Here is a 25,601-nt window from a genome sequence, read left to right as displayed (position 1 = left end):
TTTTGTATTGAATGTGAATTGGTGAACTGGGACTATGTCGCTTAGTTTTTGAGAAAAGTCTATGTTTTGTTTTAATTGAAATGAGAAGCCCCTTAGATAACCATGGTTTTTGTGATGATTTTGATGCAGAATAAATCATTTTCTTAGGTAGATGTTTAGTAATTATATCACTAAACAAATTATAAAAATAATCATATGCCAAATTCGGATCCAATAAATTATAAATATTTGTCCAAGAAATATTGGCCATTTCCGCTTCAAATGCATCTGAATGAAACTGCGAGAAGTCAAATTTATATCTAACCGACTTTCTGTTAAAAACATGATGTAGATCCCTGAATAGGGCAAACACTGGAAAATGGTCACTAATATCAGTTTCAATAGTACCTCCTTCGATGAAATAATCAGAAAAATTTATGAGACAATGGTCTATTGTTGTGCATGTAGTACTAGTTACTCTGGTCGGAACATCTATGATTTGTTGAAAATTATTTTCATTAAGTAAGGTAACATATTCAAATTGTGAAATATTTGTACAACTAACATCTATATTGAAATCACCGAGGATAACACAACGTTTTTTGTTACTTGAAAAATGTTCGAGACAGACTTCAAAACTCTCCAGAAATTCATGTACAGGTGTATTTGGTTTGCGATAGATAACTCCTACTGTGATTTGTTTAATGCCTATTTGTATTTCCACGAATAATGATTCACAGTGACGTAAAGTAATTGAATCAATCATAGTATATGATAATGACTGGTGTACATAAAGACCGACACCACTACCACTGGAGTAGTTGCGGCTATTATTAATAAAGTTATATGGTGGTATTTTATAAATTGAAGTTTCCGAACCGGGATGTAACCACGTTTCAGTAAATCAGCAAAGGTACTACATAATCTTGGTAAATTTCTACATAAAGTATTCAACCTTAGAAGGGAGTTTTCGTTACTTTCGGTATAAGAATTTTGTTATATATATATATATATTTAAAAAATTTCTGTATATTCTCCAGTGCTTGTGTTTGTGTTTTTCTGTTATGTCGAGTCATATGGGCCTGTGTGTGTATGTGTTATAAAAAGTGTTCACTCCAACAGAAATAGACATGCAGTTTTAGCGAATCTATCAAAGAGCTCATTGTCAACTAAGGCAAAGGCAAAGCAAAGGTTAACAATGAGCTTTGAAAGTTTGTATGTCCACTGCTTTGTGTTGTTATACCCAATCCATCTTAAAACTGAAAGCACAACGTTCAATTATATATAGCATTTGTCAAGGACATCCTCGCTCAATGCATTGCACAAATCTATAAGTTGAAGTAGTTCATGATTAGTAACTTTTGTCAAGTTTTATTATGGCTTTGTACCTACTAACAGTTTTATGAACCTATTATTCCAGTGTTACAAAACCACTTTTATTAAAAACACTATCTGGCACGACCCTCACCCAGTGCATGGTCATACTAAGCTCAAGTGTGCATCAAAACACTGAACTCAGCTGTGCATGGCTTGATATAGGCTTATTTAACACTTGCATGCAATATAATTGCACTATAATTATATTTAGATTCATTGTCAAAAAAACAAAAAATAAAGCTGGGAAATCCATGATTCACCGAGACTTTATGGACAATATGCGCAAGAGCTGATCATATATATGTCTGAAAGCATGTAGCTAGGGATTGTGGTGTAGCCCAGTAGTAAAAGTAAGCAAAACTGCTATGAAATCCTGGAGCTGTCTCCAATATGTAGTAAATGTAGTAAAAGCAAGCAAGGCAAACTAGTATCACATGTCCCCTTGACAAGTTATTAGCGTAAATTCAGAAGATCCCCAGGTGGAAGTAGACATTGGAAGGTGTAATGCATGAACTTGATTGACTGTCATGGTCATGAGGTATAATAATATGTACTGTATTTGCCTAAAGTTTGAAAACAAGATCGACATATGATGCACGTTTGAGAAATGGCTTTGGACAGAAGAACCAAAATTAATAGTCAGGAACGTAGTATGTAGTTTAATTACCATGACACTTGATGCAACAAAACATATCTGAATGTAGACAGAGATTGACAATGGCAATAACAAGGGTCAACTACATGTACTGAATCAATACAATCATTATTTAAATAAACATCGTACATACATTTTATTAAACTATGAAATAAGGAGCAAAACTTTGTACAAAGATATTTTCTGATGTAATAATATTGTCAATGTGTTATATACATTTCTAAACAACTTTTCTTTGGATAATAATATCTTAAATTGTCCATTTTCAAGAATGCTTTTCTTAAATAAACTTGGCGAAGATTAAAAATAGTTTCACAGAAATTTGATGTATTATTTTTACAAAATAGATAATCAAAGTTGTAGTAAATGATGCATTTTAAACAAAACACATCCACATTTGCCTTCATCTGACTGGGAATGTGGGAGAACTAACTTGTGGTCAATAGGGCTATAAAATTCTCACAACATTACATTTGTATACAAATAGTTACAGTCTTCATTACGTCAGTTGTTCACGTCTGGACACTGTTACCATGCTGGGACCAGCAGACGTGGCTGACGGCTTGTGATCCAGAGTTTGTGATTCACGCTTCAATACATTGAGTAACGTCTGAGAACTCTCTAAAATCTGTTAATTGAGGGGAAAAAAATGAAAATATTACATTTTGGTAATAAATGAAGTTTCAGAACTATTATGTGTGTTATATTCTAAGGTTGTCTTTTCCAATTGTCTGACACAACAATGACAAATGAATTAAATGCAAGGTTCATGAGTTTACTTTGAATTGATTGTATTTTATGAATAGAATGGATGCACAAACAGGAAAAGGTCAATGGGTTCTAAACAGTCCTCCCAAATTTCTAAGAAAGTTGCAACTACACAAATGCCTTTTTGACACTATTAAAATGTTTTCTATTCAAGAATTTAACAATTTGACAATCTAACGCCATTCGTGGGAACAATATTTTGCAAATATTATTGGGAACTGCTGTATTAAAGATCCCAATGAAATGTTCACAGCTACAAAATTTCATGGTTATCCCAAACTAGTGAAAATAAAGTCTATAAACAGTAAAACGGTATATTAAAAGCCGATTATATTTAGGCACCGATCGAATTCAGTACTCAGATTCATCAAAGTCTCTGTGTTGTAACTCCACCACAGTGGAGACACGATACAAAGAAAAGGTTCATGTGTGGAGAGATCTAATGCAAGAAAGAATAGCATGACATTTTGATTTAATGTAAATCTTAATTTCATTGTTGTGTGAGACAATTTGAAATTACACATAAACACACACAATAGCAACTACAATTTACTACTACTGATATGTTCTATGTGACCACATTGCAGTTCAACCATGGAATGTTTCCAGCTGGACTTCACATCTCACTACATGCAGTACAGCAGACTAAAAACAAATACTATACTTTCAGTGCATGCAATAAAAACATCAGCCTTTGTACATGAAACATCACTGGCACAATGGTATTTCAAGAGCAGAGCCCAAGTAATATGCACTGTGCTAGGATTTTCATACCACAGGGAGGCAAGGACATTATTGCAAACATTAAGTTAGTAACTATTTTTAGTTTGCATGCAAATCTCTTGTAACGTCCAGCTACAGAAACATGGCACAGTACAACATAATGTCATCATCACAGAGTGAATCTGTGTATAATAAAAGCAATAGCGAGTGATTCCTATATAGTAACACAATTACAGCCATAATGTTAGAAACATACATGTGTATATATTTACAATTTCAGCATTATGACCATATGTGACAAGTCTTCTTCATTTAAATCATAGATGTCAGTACACAATATAGACTGAGCCATCACAGATTTTGCAGCATTTCATCAGAAATATTATCAAGATAAATCTCGGAGAAGGTTTCCAGAGATAGAAATAAGAATATTCTAAAATTAAAATTAGTAATTACTGTTACACAATAAAGAGAGAAGTAATAGGGAGTTTAAAGAGAAGACAATACTATAATCAACTACGAATTGATAAGGCTTGTGGCTTTTCAAGTTCTTTTCCTAGACATTTGTCATTTTGTACAAATCAAGTGATGAATTCCCAAATGGTTTCTGCTGTATATATAGAATATTTTTTGCAAGAAAATAATTGCTTGCACTACATGAAGAAGACTTTGTCAGTTACTTTCATAGAAAACCCTCTGTTGTTTGAATGCAGGTGAGGTGCATGCTGGGAGTTTATGTTTCAGCTGATGAAACATTCAACTTGGATGTTTGGAAGGAATAGAGCGTTAATATTATGAGATGGAACATGGAATGATGGTGGTTAGACTGCAGTACTTTTCTTTGGATTCAAGTAATGGGAGAGTAGTCTATTTTTAGAATACTACTTATCAGCTTTGAGAAGATATTTAGTTTGCATGGTTATTCAAGTGCTGAATATTGTCAGTATCACCAGTGTTAGCCTGTCTATTCTGTGATGTTTCAGTCAACAAAACATGCTACAAACACAGGACACTACAGGCTGGTTACCATCTCAAAGCATGTACAGGCTAGTTGACAGTCTCACATTTGACTGAAAACGATGACAGAATGTGACTAAGAGATGTTTACAAAATGATAGTTCACAACACAAATGGAATAATTTCTATGCCATTGTTATAATGGTATACACCCTTACCTCACATTTTATTTTAGCTACCGGTAACTTGCCGTCTTGCTTTTTCAGATTGCAGTTGATATAGGGAAAGATTATTTGAAAATGGGACTACTGGTTGAAAATGATAATATAGCTAAATTAAGATGTGGGTATATCAAGGGTGACACCAAATTCACACACACTGACACGCTGCCATTGTGACTGTTTGAATTCAGGATTGAACAATAGTCAGCATCCTCCACTTTTGATATGCAAATTATGAAACGCAAGTTGTATGTGCAAATTTTAAGAAAAGTACTTTAGGAAAACAACGACTGAATCGAATTCATGTAACCATTGAGCTTACAGTGAACTATAACATTCTGAAAACATCTCTTAAAGCAAGCACAGTGGGGAAACTGATAATTCATTTTTGAGGCAAAATGTGTTGATATGAATTATAGAGTGTGGTTTTACAAGCCATATGACTTGAAAGTACTGCAGTTGGTTCTAACGTATGATAAATGTATTCATGTACTAACACAACGTGTGAAATGAAGTTATGTCTGTAGGTTGGTGAATGCCGGAACACCTTTGTCTTTCAAGACGGATGATTCTCGTTGTAATACATTAAGTAAAGTTTGTGAACTTTCAATTATCTGTTGTGAAAGAAAAATAAAACAAAACCAGCCGAGAAGTTAGAATAAGTCATGACAACCAGGACACCATTATTGAAGATGTACAGGCTTGATATGATGTGTTTTAAATGTTCAAATAACTAACCAATCAGCTTGGGAGCTGAAAGTGTTGGATTACGGCACATTTAAAACAAGTTATATTTAAGTCTAGCACAGCCCCAATGACAAACACAGTAAAGAAACGTCATATATGATTTATATGAACATAAATTCAGTATGTATTAAAAAAACCAACTGTCATCAGCCGTCCAGATGTGTCTACCGTATTTGCTCTATTAGAAGCACATCTCCAATAGAAGCTGCCAGCCAGCTGTCTGCCTGTCATATTGGGCTAAATTTCTACAAACCTGTCAGCTTACAAAATAGCTATAAATAATCAACAAAAAAAAACTATTAAAGTTTGTGAATACAAACCAGCAACTATTATTGTGCATTTCAATATAGATTTTAGACAGGCACTATCTACCAGGGTATATCCGGGAATAGAAGTGCATGTAAACTTTTAACAGTTGTATGTATTGTATACTGGGTCATTATAAATACGACTTATTTTAACCATAAACTGTTGTAATTTACGTAAGCACCTGCGTTACTAATAAAGCAAATACGGTATATAAACTCATTCCCCAAATACTGTTTTTTCCCCCTAAACTTTTGAGCAACAAACGGTCATCATAATACTTAGGTCATATAAAAACAATTTTGACACATGTGTAGAGATGAACATTGCCTAAATTTAAATCAACACAAGTCACAGTAAGGTTTGTGGTATGTAGCGCATGGCTAGCCTACACTGAATTCAACCCGAAACTATTATCAACTATTATCTTATCAAGAAATCGGAAGTACTCTTGAATTGACCCAGGCTTGTTAGTCCAAACTATGATTACAGAACCCAAAAAACTAACTATCGTACTAACAGAATCCTTGGTCAATTTTGCAACTTCAGAATGCTCAGAATCTGATTTCAGGTAAATAATCAACATTTTACAATCATTTTAGATGGATATAATTGGAGACTGTTGTAAAAACTATTATCATAATGCAGTTTGTATATCAGGTCCATTAAAAAAATATTCATGTTTCTGGTCATTGTATGTGGCAGTTAAAAATGTTTGCATTAAATCGGTTTGGGTTTGTTTTGTTTTTTTGACAAAAAAAAAAAATGGAAGAAAAATTCCATATTCATGAAAAAATCAAAATAAATGCACTATTTTAATGGAAATTTAAAAAAAAATCAAATAAAAAAACAGGAAAAACTTTCTGGGCCTTACAGCAGTTATAGACTCCAATCCAGGCATTGTAACCAACATATAAAGTCAGGGACTCCCCGATTGATGTTGAGATTTCATGTTGACTTTACAGATTTAATAATGGTACAGATAAAAAAAAACAAAAACTGTCTTTAATCTTTGTAGAGATATTACCTTCATATATGCAGCTTCAGTTTCTGCTATTGTTTTATCATATTCGTTTCTTGCTGCAATCTTTTTAGCCAAGCTTTCGTTAACCTTGGCTAACCTTTCTGATAAAATTCTTAAATCATTCTGGACTTTTTGTTTTTCCTCCTCCTCTGATAGAATCTGTTTGTGAAGTTCATCTCTTTTAGCACACAAGTCTTCTATACCTGTGAATGATGCAAGACATGGGTAAAGTTACATGTATAAGCATAGGACTTTGGTAAATACTGTCACCCCTCTATTTAACTGTCTTTCCTGTATGCCAAAGACCTCAATTTTTTTCTTTTGCTTTCCAACTATTTCCCATTGAAATTATCAATAACACTATGAAAAATCATGAATTTCATGATTTTGAATGAAACAGGTGAGAATGGTTATAAAACTTATCCCCTTATGCCCTTGGAAGTAAATTTTTACATTTTAAAACGCTGCAGTCATTGTGTTCTATATGGTTTTTAAGCAACATGTATACAATGCATATAAAATAAAGATGACACTAAGAAGGTAAGAATTGCATTGTTTCCATGGTGACATTTTCCAGAACCAGTGTTTTAGCATGTGTAGCATGGCTGACTGCCATATTGTTTCTATTACAGAAAGCTGACTTCTGACTGTTTTTCATTTTAAACTATTTTATATCTTAACCTGTTGCTGTACACTGATAGAAATGTTATTTTTAAAGATGCAATAAAATATTATTATTAAATGTTTCATGCATCCAAAAAGTAACACTGCTGTTTCTGACCAGACTGGTCACTGGTCAATTAACTAATATTAAGTTGGTGTGCCTTTTGCTTAAATGTGCACTACTACTAGCATCATGCCACACACTAGCAACTACGTCCCCGGAACTATGTCAGTATATATTCATTTTTAATTTGTTTGGATAACTTTGTCATTTGTCATAAAGCAATTTGTCCGACTGGATGAAATAAAATGAGGTACAGAATCAAAAGCTTTCAAGTATGTAATATCCATGGGAAAACCATGCATTAATGCTTCAGCTCAAGAAAGTTAATCACTGTACTTTTGCAACGGGTGAAACTATGTTGTTCGGGACAGTTTAGACTGTTCAAGCTAATGTGATCAGTGCTACCAATGTACAAGACACTTCTCAGTAATTACAAGCTTGTTTGACTTGGTAATGTGTTTTTGAAAAACATCTTACTATATAGTTATGGAATGAGTACTTTGGTGAAATGTAAGATTTTATGAACTAAGTGTTGTATGAAGTAAATCAGGGGCCACAACATTTGTTTGTGCCTTAAGTCACCTTAACAGTTGCATACAATTTTATTTTGTTCCTGAAAACCAACCTCCCCAGCAGTCAACAAACTGACTTGATGTTTGGGGTTCTATTTTGACTCAGGATCCCCACAAAACCAGTCAATGTTCTCCTCAATAACAGGGAGGTTAATACAGTTAATACAATAAACAAGTTAACAACATAATACGATAGTTGTTATAATGTTACAGTAACTAAACTCAGTGTAACTAAATCAGGGTAGGAGTTCCTTCAGGCCCCTCATCAACACCTCTAATCCTAACCCTGCCCCTCCATTTCAATTGTATTGGGTCACTTGTAATTATTTACAAATTGAATTACATTAGGGGTATGGAGTGTTAGGGTTAGGATTAGGTTCAGGTTAGACGTGAGGGGGCCTTAATGAACTCTTTTCCAAAATCAGTTCCTGAAACATATTTTTAAAAGAGCAGTCCAGGTAAACTGTGTTTGGAATTTGACTTGTCTGTGACTATCAGAGAAACACGTTGGGGCACGCACACAATACGCATGCGAGGTGATTTTTTGGTAAAAATCGCGGTTTGAAATGACAACCATAGTATACAAGAATAAGAATAAATCAACGTACTACCGGTAATTCATTTATGCGCGTGTTACATTTGAATTGATGAATGATGTCGTTGATGGTACATAAACAATACTGTAATTAATTTTCAAATTTGTTCTGTACTCACTCGAAACGATTTGTCATACTTACACTTTACTAGTTCATTATTATAACTTTGAAGCGCAGCTCCTTGTTGCGTCATGGTGGAGTGTTATCGAAAGGCAGTCCAAAAATCGAAATAACACCACAAAATACTTGTCAAGCAAGAAACCAAAATACGAACTCCAACGATTTGTTGTTGCTGTGTGTAAAACGTCACTCGGTGTTGGTAAGAAGCTTCCCTAACTTACCATAAAAAATTAGAGTTTGTAATTAAACAATATTTTCGAATATGCACAATCAACTATTTACAGCATCAAATTTATGTAATTATTTAAGGAAAATGTCATATGTGTCAACATAAAACCAACAACACGACTTGACTAAACAGTACAGTGGGGTTATTTTTTTTATATAAACCACTAGCCACCTGAGGGTGCTTGTTATGACGTCACCAAATTCAGTGTTTGAGATATAAGGAATGCTTTATTTACTTTAGAAATTTTAAGATGGTGCGCTACTAACAAATACGTTTTATATTGTATCCTTCATTTCATAATGATTGAAAAAAGATGAACGAGGGGGGGGGGGGTACTTTTTATAATTGTCACGGAAAGCCTTTTGTTTTATAAAAAAAAAACAATATTTTTTTTTTAATTTCAAAATAGAATTTATATTGAACAGAAAAAACTGAAAGCGATTTATGTTGAATGATTAAAATATTTGAATTCAATTCAATTCAACTTTGTTGTCTAACAACACACAATTGCAAGTAAATTATAGCAAAACTACAAAACAAAATACTAGTAGTTGAAAATGCAGCTGGAGGGGGGGGGTGAATATACAAATTACGTAGTACCTGAATCACTTTTCCCTTTGAGTTTTAGCTATAAAATTAATTAAAGATCATTTATTATCTAATTTGAAAATAAATAAAAATTTATCAATGTCACTGAGGTTCACAAATTGCATTTTGCTTAAAATAATTACTCTCTCAATATCATATTTTGTACACTAGATTACATCATGTAATTCATCTGCTGATTTACAAAACCTTGTGTATAATTGACCAATTGAAAGTCTGAAAAGAAAAAACAAGGTGCAAAAATTATTTTGTTTCAATTCTCAGTATTTGTTGTAAGAATGACTACAAGAAGAGTGGAGCTGGCAAATACCAAAGTGATCAGGCTAGTAGACAGTATTTGTAAAAGTTGTGTTTTTTTTCATTATTTTGAAGTAATGCTGTTTATATAAAATCCTTTTCTTTTCCCAACCACCCTCCAACAGAAAAACCACAGATATAATCACAGCCCCCCCCCCCTTTGTGGAGGGACTGTGCTATAATGTATGTTTACCTATTTAGTTTACAGGGCGGTGCATATGTACAGCTTATTTCTAAATTGTGAAACACTTAATTCAGCTGTCATTGACAATTTTTCTTTATGGTGCATTGTCTTTTCCATCTTTTTAATAAATAAATAAATAAATAAATAAATAAATAAATAAATAAATAAATAAATAAATAAATAAATAAATAAATAAATAAATAAATAAATAAATAAATAAATAAATAAATAAATAAATAAATACATTGTGCTTTGAAACTATCGAATCACATTAACAATTTTTAAGCAACCAGTCAAATGAAAAAAAAAATGTATAAATATGACTTTTATCGGTATAAACATATATGCTCAATGAATAATAAAAATATTCTCTGTACGGTAATACATCTATAGAGGTTTATGGTTAATACGACTATTTCCACAATCAAAAACTTGAACTGAACGTAACTCAAGTTTTAAATTTAAAAACCATCCACAACGAATTAAACTACGCATGCGCATAATCGACCTTCAGGGCCGATGCTTTCTGACTGTTGTTGCTTGCATGCTGGGGTTTAAATATAAAATGGCGTCCAGTGCCATGATGGAAGGCGTGAAAAAAGGTGTAGAAGTGGGTGTCCAGATTGAAGAAGCCCTCGAAGACCTTCTTGTTGTATCCTTCCATCACGGACGTCGTATTTTTCGAGGTGTCTTGTTGGACACATCGAAAAGGTAAGCTTGTTTTTATTCGTCAAAACTTCACTTGTACATGAGTAAATCGAAACGAATGAAGTTTGATTCTCTTAGTTGCCCTTTGTCCAACTGGAAGATTCTCTGTGTTATTGAACTTCTAGATAGATAAGCATTGTCTTTGATTTGTTATTGTTTCAGGGATGGACCATTTGGCATCCCATCGGGGAAGTTATCGTCTTTAAAAGCCGAAATGAATTTTGAAACTGACAGGCAAAATCTTGGCCAAACAGTACAAATAGACAATAATCCGTCAGAAAATGGAAAACGCTGGGAACACTCTGCTATTAGTTTTCGACAGACGTATGGTCAGAACTTACCAATTCCTGCACCCAGGCCTATTTTGAAACCTAACAAGATCCCATCAAAGGATATAAAAAATAAATACCAAAGAACTAGGCATATTAGACTCAGGCCAAGACAGGCACTGTGCTCCAAATGCAAAGGAGCTGTCAACCCAAACAGTGTGGTTGGACCCAGAACTTGCAAGACTGCTGCCAAACCTGCAACCTATAATACCACACAAACCAACACACCAAAAGTTCAAGTAAGAAAGAGGAAAGCCGTAGCAACAAATGGTAAACCAAAAGATACTAAACGCATGAAAATGAAAAGGAGAGAAAACAAAGTAGAAACGCAGACAATAACTAAAACTAGTCCTTTGATCAAGATCTCTTTTGCTACGCCACATGGTAAAGGAAGGGTGATTAAAATTCCACCCAGAACACACACAACTATCAAACCTAGTAATTCATCCAGACTAAATCATAATAATCACAAGAAAGCACTAAAAAAGACAAATGACACGTTTCAGTTGAAGAGATCAACGCCTTCGTTGATGAACGGAGTTCATGTGAAATTGCAAAATTGTATGCCACGAACAATGTCTACAGGGAAGGAAACTAAGCATAAATCAAAAAATGATGTTGTTGACAAAACTCATAATACACCAATAGTACGCCAGCCGTATGTACCTTATGACTTTGAAGACTCAGATTCAGAGTCAATGGTATCATCAGATAGGCTAGCAGAAGCAAGAACCACCATGTCAAAGCCATATGTTGACACTAGCAATAACCGACTAATTCTTAGGACTTCAAAGTTTAAAACAAAAGAAGTTAAGGAGAAGAAATCTTTGTCACATGTGCTAGCTAGTTTGCCAACTCAACGAAACAAAAACTCTGAAGATTCAGTGATCTCGATTAGTAGTACCAGTGACCAGTCTGCGACATCGTCACAATCTCCATCAGTTAGAAGTAGTATCGGTACTGATCACTACGATTTTGCTGTGGTACCCTGCTCAGAGAAAAATGTAGAGCAGGGTCTTGAACAGGAAAATAAACCGCGGCCGGCACTAACAGTGCGAATTCATAAAAAGAATGTTACAAAGTGCACCACAGAGACTGGGAAAACAACTTGTGTTGGGGATATTGTGTGGGGAAAAATACAAGGTTTTCCCTGGTGGCCTGGCAGGGTCATCTCTATAACTGTTAGCAGAAATGATACTGGAACAGTTTTTAATCAGGAAGCCAGAATTGCATGGTTTGCATCCTCCACAACATCGTCTATGTCCTGCGCACAACTACACCCCTATCTGGATAGCTTCCAGAAGAGACATAAGAAAAAGAAAAGGGGCCCATATAGAGAGGCCATTAAAGAAGCGTCTCAGGCTTGCAAAGATTTATCACGAGAAGTGAAGCAACTGAACACCATGTTTGAAGTATCCTAAATGTCAAGATGTCCAATTTAAATTACTAGTAAGTATAAAAGGAACCTGTGAAAACCCCATCTTAGTAAAACACAACATAGAAGGAGCAATGGCAGCCATTTTTCATTCACATCATTGTAATGTTAAATTAAAACACTGATTCACACACACACACAACATGTACAACTTGCTTGACAGTACAAAGATTCTCTGTTTCCATGAATTTGATTCGCTTGCTTATTCATTTGATATCAGCACTGAGAGTGAAAAATAATTGGAAATTCTCTTGGTAAGTAGGGCAAAGCTGACTATCAAACAAACACTGTACACTGTCTTCACCACTTCACATTCATGTCAAATTTAAAACACGTCAGATTCTAGTTTTTATTTTCAGCTGAGAATTTATAAGAGCACTACAGCCTTTATGTTGAAGTAATTCATTTGTATTTTTAAGCCCATTATTTCAATGTAATTGGGAAAATGTTTTTTTTGCCTATAGATATTTAAATGAGCGCCAGCCTGATTACATATGCAGAGCAGTTAGAGAGGTATTATGTTTGCGCTATAAATAGATCAGAGCAAGGTGAAAGAATTCTGCCTGTTGTCACCAAAAACACAAAATTTCTCAACTGAAAAAACAAAATCTGTCCATCAATGGCATCAGGTGAAATTGAGGAAGTGTGAGGTCATGCTTTTAGTCAAAATTATGCTGATTTTCAGTGATAAATTCAAAGGAGTTGAAATTTTACAAAATGGCTGCCATAGTGGTATATTCTGATGACACCATTTGTGTATGAATACATTTCACAACTGAGTGTGAAGAATAGCATCAATAACTTTTTAATGTCCATTCAAAAAAAATTTCTTGTTTTTTTAAACTAAATGAATAAAAAATAATGACGATATTATGTTTAAAAGAATGCTTTTGTAGATGAAACAATTTCAGCTGAAAATTCAACTCAACTAAATACAACAAAAAATTAACCGCATTTTATTATTCATGTTATTGTAAATTATTCAGCATTTATATTGGAAGATTGTTGAATTTTCAAAGTACAAGCAATGTCGGGAAAAAGCTTTTACACTTTAGAAGAAACATTTCACTCTGAAATAAAAAATTAAAACCAAGGTTTTTATGATAGCAATTTTGCCTTAATGTAATAATGTGTTTCAGATAATATCGAGTTTGTGTGACGATGCACAGTGTAATATTCCACGAACACAAAATTTGAAATAGAATATACCGATTCTAGAGGAAATGATTGATCGTCATTTTTAGCGTAAATTTGTACAATTTTATGACAAACAGGAAATGAATCATAATGAACGACTCAGACATGAGCCTGTTGAAAAAACAACAATAGTTCGTTGCTCTTTGTTACACTGGATCATCTGTTGTGAAAACTTCCCATTCACATATGATGCTGTAATTTGTTGAGAACAATACATTCGATAACAAAGCATTATTCATTATATTAATTAGTACGATTAATGCCCGTAGGATAGTTAATTTAAAGGTACAATTAAATTGGATTGAAAAGATTCTGTGGAAATTCATTCCATGAACAGAAGGAGGGAAACTATTTCAATTTCGTTAGACATTTTTTTGTGAATAAACAGGAGTCAAGGGAAATTGCAAAATTTTATAGCATTCAAGCATATCACTGAGAGTCCAGAATTTCTTTTTGAGAACTCCACTTATTGAACATTTTGCAACATTTTTACCCCGAAAACTTAACACTTTTAATAATCAAGACTAGAGAACAATTGTTTGCTTAGTGATAATCTTTGGGGTTCAGATTGTAAATACTACCAGTATAAACATATTCCAACACAAAATTCACATTATGCTTCACAAAGTCCATATCATAGCATTTTGACGAGACATTTTTTAAAACAAATTTTAGGACTTAAAAATAGTGAGATGTAAACGATTTAGCAGGGTTCTGTTTCTACAGCGTTTAGAATAATCTGTCACTACATGGTCAATGTGTGTGTTTTTATTTGGGCAATCTAGGCTCAGATGACTTATAGATGCCATTGACTATACATTCCCTGCATATTTTACCAGTGAAGGTTTCCAGTAACAATCAATCCTCTGTACATGTTACTCTAGAATTCCTGCTAAACAGTAATTAACCATTTCTCAGAGTTAAAATGGGCAATCTGCTGGTGGTTTTACATTTCAGTATATTCAGTTCATGGTTTTTTCATGTTGATGGGAAAGGAGGGGATTCACAATTTCATATATCATGTACTCAAACATAATGTAGTCTCATAAAATTGTTTCATTAGAAGCTGTGATGACCATCTGTAGTGACTGACTGACTGACTCTGGAGGTTTATGATGTTTCATCCTTATCCTTATACCAATTCAAATATAGCGTTAAAATATACGGTTATTCTGTAAAAGCCTTTATTTTAATATCACTGTTTTATCACTGTAATAGTTTTACGATTGTAAAAATTCATTCCACATTAAAATGGAAGACACTTGCTCTTGTTCCAAGCAAGACAAATTTAATTCTGGGAGTCGATGAAAATGGCATCAATTCGTATCACATTAATATTATAATTATCTCTTAATTTTTACGTATTCACTTTGATTAATTATTGCAAAACATAGACGAGTGAAAAAAAAAAGTGAAGAGAATAATGTAGCTTCCTTAATCACTCGCGTTGTTTTCACATGATTTTAATTTAATGAATTTCACTGATTATCACCAAATAAGAACCATGTGAATAACTAATGCTTTATACCCTAAACTTTAAAGAGGAAAAACTGTCACTGTTTTGTAATTTCATGATTTTGGAATTCCCAAATATGTCGTTAAAAATGAGTGGTAACTTCTGAGTTTATATATACCGGTAGCCTCGTTTGTGCTCATTTTTACTACTGTAAAATATTTTATTTTAGCTGGAATTAATTTTCGCTAAAAAGACTTTTGGGTATTTTGTATGGAATTTATTTTCACTGATATTTGTGAGTTGAATGTAAAATATAGGAGAAAAGGTATATTTGCTAGATTTTATTTTCACTGAATCTTTCCTTCAGTGAAAATAGCGAAAATTAATTACAAGCGAAAATAAACAGTAATCTACTAGGGAAATAAAAATGTCTACAATTTCACCATCCAAAGAACTAGAATATTCCATGGCGATACAAATGTAGTTATAATTTAAAATTCAGTTTGTTGAATTGCCTCAATACTGCCATGCAGAAGCATTTTCTGTACTATTCATATAGGCAGATTTAAATAGCATATTATTGTGATTTTCTGGCTTCAGAAAATTGTAATTGGTTTCTCGATTTTCAAGGCTGCATTGATATTCAGAGACTATTTGATTTCAAGAACCAAATGTTATTGTAGTTTGCAGAGAAATAAATGTTCTTTACTAGGCTGCCATTCATAGTGTAGGTTGCTAGTATTTCATTTACAAATCAGAAATATGATGCATGTCATCGGAGTTATTGCTATTGATGACCAGGGCTTCTCTTTCTTTGATGCAATCAAAAATGGATAGCAAGCAGAAAAAAATAATATATTAAATTTAGCGAATCATGGTGTAGACAGTCTGTGGGTAAATAATTGGTAAATTACAAGTCGTGAAATTTGGTTTCAGAATGTCTCATGGCTGACATTTTGTTTTGTGCCTCTAGAACATTTTTTATACCACGAGACAGATATCCATTTTGATCCATTCACTCCACTGTCTATCAGTCTCTCAGTCTTGCTGCAGAAACCACTAAACTGAGTTTTCAACCATTGAGTGCAACTACCATTGTAAAAATCAACTAAGTGACGTGGCGAGAAAATACACAACATACTGTTGACGCAATGGCTACAACATCTGGGACGTGTGCACATCCTTGCTCCGTGCATACATTTATCATAATACATCATTAATCATCATATAACATAAAATTTACACTTTCCTATCTAAATGCGTTACATTAATAAAACCCAGTGAAAACGTTAAGTTAAAAACAGAATGTATTGTTTCCTTCACAACCAGTGAATTTGAAATAATCCCGTCAACTTCAAATCAGCTAAAATTAAACCCAGTTAATATTTTCCTGCCATACATTATAAATTGAGAATCAGGTATACATGACCATCTTTCAACATGCTGTGAATAAACTCATTATTGTCATACTTTTCAGATAGCTGGTAAAAGCATGATGCACGTTTTAATATATATGGTAGGCAAGCTCTCGTAAATGTGAATAATTTAATGCGTTAGATTTGGCCATAGTTCAAGGAAGCAATGTTTTAGCACACTGAACCGTTTGCAGTATTGCAATGTAGGTACTGACCAACCAGAGAACAAATATAACAGTAGAAAGCACAGGCATGCCCATGGAGTTCTTTTGACTGTATCCCAACAGTCTGAAAGTAGACTTGACCGGTTCTGGTTTAATACTGGTATAGTGCATAAAATTGACACAATTAGGTAACAGCAAGAATTGCTCTGGCAAAATGCAATGTGTGACATCAGCATTTGTAATTTACGCATAGAAAAGTCAGGAACATCAACAGAAACATTCAATGTCTCTAACTGTCACATACATGTATGCTAAGCGCTAAAGTGTACAGGAGAAATGTTTCTATTCATCTTAGATATTTGTGACAAGGCGTTTCAGATCAAAACTTGTACTAGGTGGAGCTCTTGAAAGAATTGGCAGATTGACAGGTTTCCAGTTTACGTAGTTTAGACAGGTTTCACTCTATTAGGATTTATCTTCAGAGTAATTGTTGTGTATTCTCAGTCATTCCCTAATCACTCTCGCAAACACATGTACCACATTGGTTAACAGTCACTGTGATCACCGCTGAATAGCGACTGTAAGGAATAAATATATTTCTTCTGTTAGTAAGCAGATGTATTAATGGGATAGAATAATGCTGTTTGTTGGCATATAAACATATGGGAACAATTGGTTGATTGATGACTCAGATAGAACATGATATGACAAGTAGCAACTCAACTGTGCCCTGCATGCCCTTATTAGAATTTCTTATTTTCATTGATAGACTTCAAGGCCAAGCTCTAAGAAATGATTGCAATGTTTTATGTAATATTCATACATACAGTTTAGTTATCTTAATTTATTGTTGGGCAGGCGTGTGCTTCCTCAGCCCGGACAGTATAGTAATATAAACAGCCTAAAATACAACACTTCATGTATGAGGAATGTCAACTTCAAATTTGTTTATCAATGACTTTGGGGGTCATTTGCATATTCTTCACCATGTTCTGGTGCTGCAGTTTTCTACAATAAAGCTTCATGCTAATTTCTGTAGCTTACATTTAGTCAGTTGAGTTGAAGCATATATATGCTAGGTAGAATTTGATACGTCAAAAAAAAACCTGTCAGCAAGTAAACCGTTCTCTGATTGGTCTGACTGTTAGGTGTTAGGGCTGGATAGCCAATCAGACGCAATCTTGTAAAGTATAACTTCACATTTACAAAATATATCTACAAAAAATGTAACCCTTTGAGTGTCAAAGTACAATGTTTGTCAACTTTCACACAATAAAAACAAATAAAAATTGTTATTAGCTGATAGGATATTATGTTCATTTGGTCCAAAATTAGAAAAATAAATTAATTAGAGAAAAAAAATGTGTTCACTAAAATCATTGCAGGAAGAACGATAGTGTTCAAGGGGTTGACATTTCTATTTTCCATCAACGAAAGGTCTATTGTTAGAAACACAATGCTCAAACAATATTTAGAGACTTTAGGAAGTTGAAAACAGGATGAAAACAAAAGTTGCGACGAGTTCAATTCAATTCATTTATTTTAAAGTCAGTTTGAAATACCTAGCCAATGGATAATATCACTGACTACTAAAAATTACATCAAACAAAAGCAAAAATTACAAACATCAAATATAGAGAAAAACAACAGTAAGACTTCACAAATAATTAATTGTTTAAATAATTAAAATATCCTAAAATGATGGTGACCACAATGACACCATTTGCTTAAAAGAATACAAATCATTGCACTCCTTCATTTGGTTAGGAAGCGAGTTCCACATTTTAGCACCGTAATAAGACAATGACTCCAGTCCATAGCGTTTTGTCCTTGGTCGCTTTAACTGTAATTGTTGAGAATTTTTTAAAATTGTACATTACATTTTTCTCCTTGTATAAATGCCACATAAGAGATGGGGAGAGTTTGTACACACTTTTATAAACTTCAACAATTATGTCATGATTCCTTGACATCTCTAGTGCTTTTAGACCAGCACGTTCTAATAAAGTTTGATAGCTGGATTGAAAATAATTGTACACAAATTTCAGAGCTCTGTATTGAATACGCTCCATCTTAGCAATGTTTACTTTACCACAAAAATTCCAAACTAAAGAACAATAAGTAAAATGTGATAAAATAAAATATCTAAATATACATAGTCTTGAGGCTTGATCTAAATAACCAGACATTCTTTGCAAAACTTTCAATTGGGCACCTGCCCTTTTACACAGAACACTAACATGATGATGAAAATTTAAAATGATGATGAAAATTTAGTTCTTTCTCCTGTCATACACATAGCAGATAAATTTATGTGGGAATTATTCAGCATTTCAGACTTACGGAAGTTGTTTTCCCTGAAGTCTGAAGATTTGTAGAAGTACCATGTCTTATAAGTTTGTCATAGCGTGAAGTGAATTACCCTTTTGCGCATTCATCCTGGAGTGGATTACGCTTCTACAAGTCTACATGTACCCTTTCCTTTTGACAAGTGCATTAATATATTGAATTTATTTTAACCAGGGAGTTGTAAAGGACTTTGTTGTTTTCATGCTGCAAAGGGATCTTAGTATGCAAATGTTATCTCAAAATAAAAAGGATGGTAATTACTCTGCATGCAATTTCTGTTTCTGTTTCTGTATCCTGAATACAAAAATATAGTATAATTCTGACATTTTAAATGCAAATTAATACACAATTCTTCGTTTACTTGAATAAAAAGTACTTGAGGATAGACATCACATAGCTAATAAGTAATACAGAAAACTTAAAACACTAATAAATACTTGATTTTTTTCTTGAACAAAAGGTTCCTTCTATAAAATGCTCAAAAATTATAAAAATTGTGTCTGCTTGGTCATAGTTTTTTGTGACAATAAAGTAATATAGCTACAACTGTGAGCATGCATGCACTAAAGGCCAATCAAAGAACAGAACAACAGAGCAGAGGAATTCGCACTTGTGCAGAACAGACTAGTGTTGCTTTACTCTGTAAATACTGTATCACAAATCTGTATTCAGACATAGCTGTATGTGTAGACTAACATGTTTTGCAATTCAATGCAGCCATAGTACTGTCTGAATGCAAACTTGTAGGTGCTCAATGTTCTTCCATTTTGAGAGACAAATGTTAATGAATTTCGACTCGTCAGTGAAAATCATGAAATTTCATAGCACACTGAAAATGTTCAGGGGTATTCAAACGTTGTCAGTGACTTTCACAAAACGTTTGTTCTCAAAAAGACAAAATAATTAAGAATATACCTACAATGTGAAAATTAAGTGATTTACATGTAATAACCTTATTATAAAATTCTGCAATGTCTTAGATCTGCATTTGCATTATTTACTGTAAAATCTGTGTAAAACTGGTAAATCAAACCAAACTTGGCTTACACATTTCTACAAATATGATACCATATAGCAACCATTAAAAGAAGTTGTGTGTAACATAACCTGCTGAAAATAGATAGCAGAAATGAATTGGGGGGGGGGGGGCAGTACCAGCAGGCTGTCAACAAATACATGTATAAATTAATTATTTGAATTAATTCTTAGAAATTGACTACATTTGTAGCAAGTAATTAAGTTTCATTTTAATTGTCCATTTTTCACCACAAAAAAAAAAAATTAAAAAGATGCCAGATGTAGCAGTGCTGTCAATTTTGAAATTCAAATATTATTGTCTGATTGTCTCTTGCATCGATTCCTCTTTCTCAGCAAATTTGCATATGTTGTAGTGGAGAGAGCAGTTTTATGTTTTTAAGGCATGCATCATGCAAGAACTATGGAGCACTTGGAATTGATGTTTTATTCAACATGTAAAAAACGTGACTGATATGGATTTTCACATGTTAGACACAGTCTAAAATACTAATTAAAGACAATTTTGATGTGTGCAGTACTCATTTTCCTGAATCTCCTCTATAGCAATCATGATAGAAATATTAACAAAATATATGTACAATACATTCTGATTCTGTCGGTGATGGGGCTTTATTTATTTTTTTGTGGTGTTAAGATTATTGGTTTACAGCCACTGTAAAATACTTTATTTTCACTTGAATTTAATTTTTGATGAAGGAATAATTCAGCAAATATATCCAGCGAATATACTCTTTCCTATATTTTACATTCAACTTGTCAAAAATCGGTGAAAATAAATTCCATACAAAACACCCAAAAAGTCAATCAGCATCAGTAAAATAACGTACATTTACATAATGTATAATATGGCTGCCTTTAGAAATACTAAATGATTAACAGTGTGGTGATGTAGGTCTATTTGGTCTTCATAAACTGCTCACTAAATACACAAATATGAAAAAAAGTGTATGTAAATTAAGCACCCTTGACAATTTCCTTTGAATAAATAAAAGCATATGTACATTAATCCAGCTGCAAAAATGTGTAAAATATTTGTACATTTTTATTTATTTCTCCATACTGTCTGCTCTCAACCTAAATGACAAAATAAAGTCAAAATGATCCTATAATAAATAGCAATTTTCGGTTAATGTGTGGTAATGTAGTAGTATCTTTAATTTAAGGATATGATTTCTCATTGCCTTTAGGTCTTGGTCCAAATTTTCAAAGAGGTTTACTTGTTGTATATGTTATAGAAATTGACCCCTTAGACAGGTGTTGCTGTAGTATAACATCGTGATTATCTCCCTTAATTTTGTTGTATACAACATGTATTAAGTAATTCTTGATAACATTATTAATGTGTTTGTTCATGTTTTTTTTCTTGCAGATATTGGCAACGAAGATTACGTTTTATGCCGATTTGGTTGTAGCTCCAGCATACCAGCTGTAAAAGTGCTATTATCAGTAAAGACACTCCAAATGCATTATGCTGTGGTTTGTTTTGATGTGCCGGAACTTTACAATCTGAAGGGTCTTACTGACTACTTGGTAAAAAAAAATGATAATTTTAGCATCTGTCATCGTTTAAATGAGATTTGTGGATTTTTTTACGTTCAACTCTTATGGTCCAAGTTTGATCCCAATACACTAGTACAAAACTATTATTTGTTTTCAAAATCAGATCATGCTATTCCTTAACAGAATGCCTATGGCATTCACAAGTCATATTAAGGTAGTGACAGGACTGAATATACATATTAAAATATTGTAAATATGTTATACTGTGATGTCACATGGTTGAGTGCACAGACTTGTGATGCATATATATTCACAATACAAAATGTATACCACTCTCAGAATTATGAAACACTTATGAAACCTGACATGAGCAAATTTGATATAGTGTCAATATAAAAAGCAATAATTTAATTTATCCTGGTGTATCACAAGATATTACATGAAAATACTACATACAAACTCAACGAGTCTTGTTTTGTGTTTTTGTACAATATCTTGTATTATCCTCAGGCTGGGTGATTATTTATTACTTATATTACTGGATATGTATTTTCAGAAAGTTGAGAGATTTTTCACTGGAAGATTGAGTTTAAAAAAATGTTTCTATCTTATTTGGATTTGTTTCTATTTAACCTTCATTAGGAAATGGATAGAAATCTTAGACACTGCCTGCAGCAATGATAATAACTTAATTACAAAATCCCTCACAGCTCGAAAAACATTTCCCAGAAAATATGACACAGTTTATATTCATTGTTATCTCGCGTCTAAGCTTTCTGAAAACATAAATGTTGCCATGGTAATTGCCTTATTTAACATACACTTCATTACATAAAATCATTTCTGACAGTGAAATTTACAACATATTTATTTTTATCCATCCTGTCACTACCTTAATCCTCAATTCTTGGACGAACTGCTAAGAACAGTGTCACTGACGATGCTTTAATTATCCACACCATTCAAGTAAAAGTCTTGATAGACAAACAGTCAGTCAGTTAATTAAACATTGATATTTGCTTAGAAAAAAAAAGTTAAAGCAAAATTAACCTTTTTAAAACTATCAGGTCAGTAAAATTATTAAACCATTTATATTAATTTGTAAACTTTATTAACCTACCAGTCACTATGTATATTTCTCCCTGTGCAATTTATCCTGCAGTTTACAACTCCTACCATAAGCATTGAAAGAAGTTTCGTCTCATAGTTGGCGGGCTCAATTTACGTGCAATTGTTTTATGATTGTTTGGAAATGTCTGTGTGTGAAATCACTGTGGTATCATAGTGCGTTGTTGTTGAACGTGAAGAGTAAAACACTGTGTGTGATAACAGATACATTACCTTGCATCTTAGTGTTTCTGCTGCACCTCGTCTGTGTAAGTGTTCATTGTGAATTCTCTTTAGTACACTACAGCTGATAAATTTGGTTCAAAATGGAAAAAGTGAAAACTTCATGATGGCAGGTTTTAAGGATGGGTGTGGCTGATTGACTGAAAATACTGTATATCAAATCACTGACGAAGAACAAATGAAAATTGTGATGTTTCCATGGAAACAGGGAATCGTGATTTCTCCATACCATTAGGCCCTATGAATGCAAAGTTATTGATTCATTTGAGGTTCATAATTTAATTTTAGTACTTTTTTTGATATTTCAAATAGTCATAGGAAATTCTTATGGCACAATGACCACTGCCTTTTAATAGCCACATCCATTCTTAAATGGATTGTCCATTTGAGTTTGTACTTATTTGTTTTGTAACACCAGTTTAGAATGTAGACAATGCTCCAACAACATGTGATAAGAGTTAGAGAGGGACTGTTGTCATGATGGCTTGATGGACATGCATGTTCTAATCGCTGCCATTTACCAGCCATTACTACACTTAACAATTGTTAGCTCATTGCTAGTCGAAGTTGGTTGATGATATTAATGGTTCATATGTTTCCTATGGTTAACAGACCATTTGCAGATTATTGTTAACCATGAACCATTGCTTGTTTTGTTAGCTCATCACTTGTGTTCATGGATGATCAACACTGGTTTGTAATTTATTGGGCAGTTGTGACTGGTTAATGTGAAATTTGATGCTGGTGTGCAGATTGTTGGGTTATCATTTATTGCTTAGATTATATCTAGGTAATGAACAATTGGTTAGTCGTCATTCATAATGTAGCATTTGATTCATTTGCAAACCATTGTTAACGGTTGACAAATTTTAGTTTTTTTGTGATTGATTAACTAAGATTAAAATCATAACTGGTTGAAACAACATTGTTAAATCTTGTTCACCTAGCCAACCTATCATCATGAAGTTCTCCACCCGAGTTATAGCTTAGATACAGTATGTATTGTTAGAGATGAGTTATCAGACCATAATCATGATATTAATTTGTTTATGTGGCTAATAAATCATGATAATAATTTATCATATTCAGGAGAAATAAAATTAAAAAGCATTAATTTTGAGGGGTATGCGCTGCATTTTTTTAATAACTTTTTATCCATTAACCAGTGATGGTACCAAATGAATGAACACATGGTGCTATGCCATATATTCTTGATAATTACATGCAAAACATTCATGGTCCAGCTGTCTGAGGCACTGTTTATGTGTGACCTGAATAGTTACATTTGACCCAGCGTGTGTTGATTTAGTATCACATGGGTCATTTTGGCTCTCTGTTACATGATTAAAACATAAATGCAGCTCCTGCCCTTTCAACCACTGTAACTATAAGAGTATTTATTCCTATCATTATCCAGCATGGCTCCGACTGATTTTTCTTGTTGTTTTAACTTTGATACTTTGTAAATAAGACATGTATAATGTGAAGAGATCATTGCTTACTGTGTTTACTCATTCTTATAAAAGTCCAATAACTTCCTTGTTGAATATTTTACTTTAACCGAAGGTTTTAATACTAGTTTTATTGTATGGCATTATTGCCATATTTTTCTCAATCACTTTTTTTTTTTTTATATAGACTAGACTAGAAATGTAATTTTTTTTAATAGTGTGTGCGTATCAGTCAATTAAAATGAAATCCTTCAGGTTTTTCGTTGTACAGGAGAACACAACAGTCTTGATATCCAGAATGTGCGATTCTCTACGTACAGATATTAATCGTAAATGCCATCAGCATTTATTTAAAGCGCCAATATTATCATGACGCACATGTTCCAATTTTGCATAAACAAAACGTATCTAATTTACATGCATGGCATACGTTGTATGGGACCCATATAAAACTTGACGTGGCATGACAATGTGGCACTGGATACTGCAGGAAAGTGTCTATATAAGTGGTGTTGATGAAAATTGTACTTGTCTCTTGCTCGCTGTTGATTTTTTTGTTATCTGTAGCACCAGAGTTGACCTCAGGCAGATTAATTGTACTTTCGCTTCTTAGAAACGAGCGCATAGTTTTTTTTTTTAAAAACTATTATAGCTACTCACTAGTGATTATAGATTTATATAGTTTATGTTGTAATAGAATTTGCATTGTTGTGTATATGCTCTTGAATTATTAGAATGTATTTATTGCATGTAATCCTTTTATACCTAGAAATGTTTTTCTTGATAGTGTTGTACAGTAGCTTTAGATTATTATTAGCACTGAATTATAATTCTCTAGTGATACATCCTACTTGAGTCTGTTGGTAGCATTGATTGCGCAAGTATGTGTGTGTGTTTTTACTCTACTGTTTTGATTGCATTGGTACCGGTACTTTAGATATGGGGGTATCAATAAGTTTCTCAGTTATTTTCTCCAAAATAGTGCAAGCTATTGCAGTTTATTATGTTGCATATTATTGTTATCGTTCTAATTTTCTTCTTCTTTCGCTGTTTTTCCGTTGTTTGAGAAAACTGCTGAACAGAATGGTCTGAAATTTTTCATACTGATAGTCCCTAATTTG

General features: G+C 33.1%; 2 protein-coding genes across 3 annotated transcripts; one reads left to right on the top strand and one right to left on the bottom strand.

Moving 5' to 3' along the window:
• Positions 1 to 1,988: 1,988 nt before the first annotated feature.
• Positions 1,989 to 8,957, bottom strand: LOC102801700 (microtubule nucleation factor SSNA1-like). 2 transcript variants are annotated; one of them, XM_085504217.1, is made up of 4 exons: positions 8,794 to 8,951; positions 6,761 to 6,960; positions 5,178 to 5,294; positions 2,120 to 2,639 (listed from the first exon to the last, which is right to left on the bottom strand). In XM_085504217.1, exons 1-3 carry the CDS (start codon positions 8,843 to 8,845, stop codon positions 5,196 to 5,198), a joined length of 351 nt encoding a protein of 116 aa, XP_085360343.1. In that variant the 5' UTR covers positions 8,846 to 8,951; the 3' UTR covers positions 2,120 to 2,639; positions 5,178 to 5,195. The 2 variants fall into 2 exon arrangements, with proteins under 2 accessions (XP_085360342.1, XP_085360343.1); XM_085504216.1 differs by lacking the exon at positions 5,178 to 5,294 and having other exon boundaries at positions 1,989 to 2,639; positions 8,794 to 8,957.
• Positions 8,958 to 10,596: 1,639 nt separating this feature from the next.
• LOC100373643 (PWWP domain-containing protein 2A-like) lies at positions 10,597 to 25,330 on the top strand. Its single transcript, XM_002741351.4, has 3 exons — positions 10,597 to 10,799; positions 10,959 to 12,574; positions 21,549 to 25,330. Exons 1-2 carry the CDS (start codon positions 10,633 to 10,635, stop codon positions 12,544 to 12,546), a joined length of 1,755 nt encoding a protein of 584 aa, XP_002741397.3. The 5' UTR covers positions 10,597 to 10,632; the 3' UTR covers positions 12,547 to 12,574; positions 21,549 to 25,330.
• Positions 25,331 to 25,601: the final 271 nt, after the last annotated feature.

Source organism: Saccoglossus kowalevskii, chromosome 10 (genome assembly GCF_978046115.1).
Source record: "Saccoglossus kowalevskii chromosome 10, keSacKowa6.1, whole genome shotgun sequence".
NCBI lineage: Eukaryota > Metazoa > Hemichordata > Enteropneusta > Harrimaniidae > Saccoglossus > Saccoglossus kowalevskii.
The sequence above is the reverse complement of the archived record's forward strand: the minus strand, read 5'-3'. Positions and strand labels throughout refer to the sequence as shown.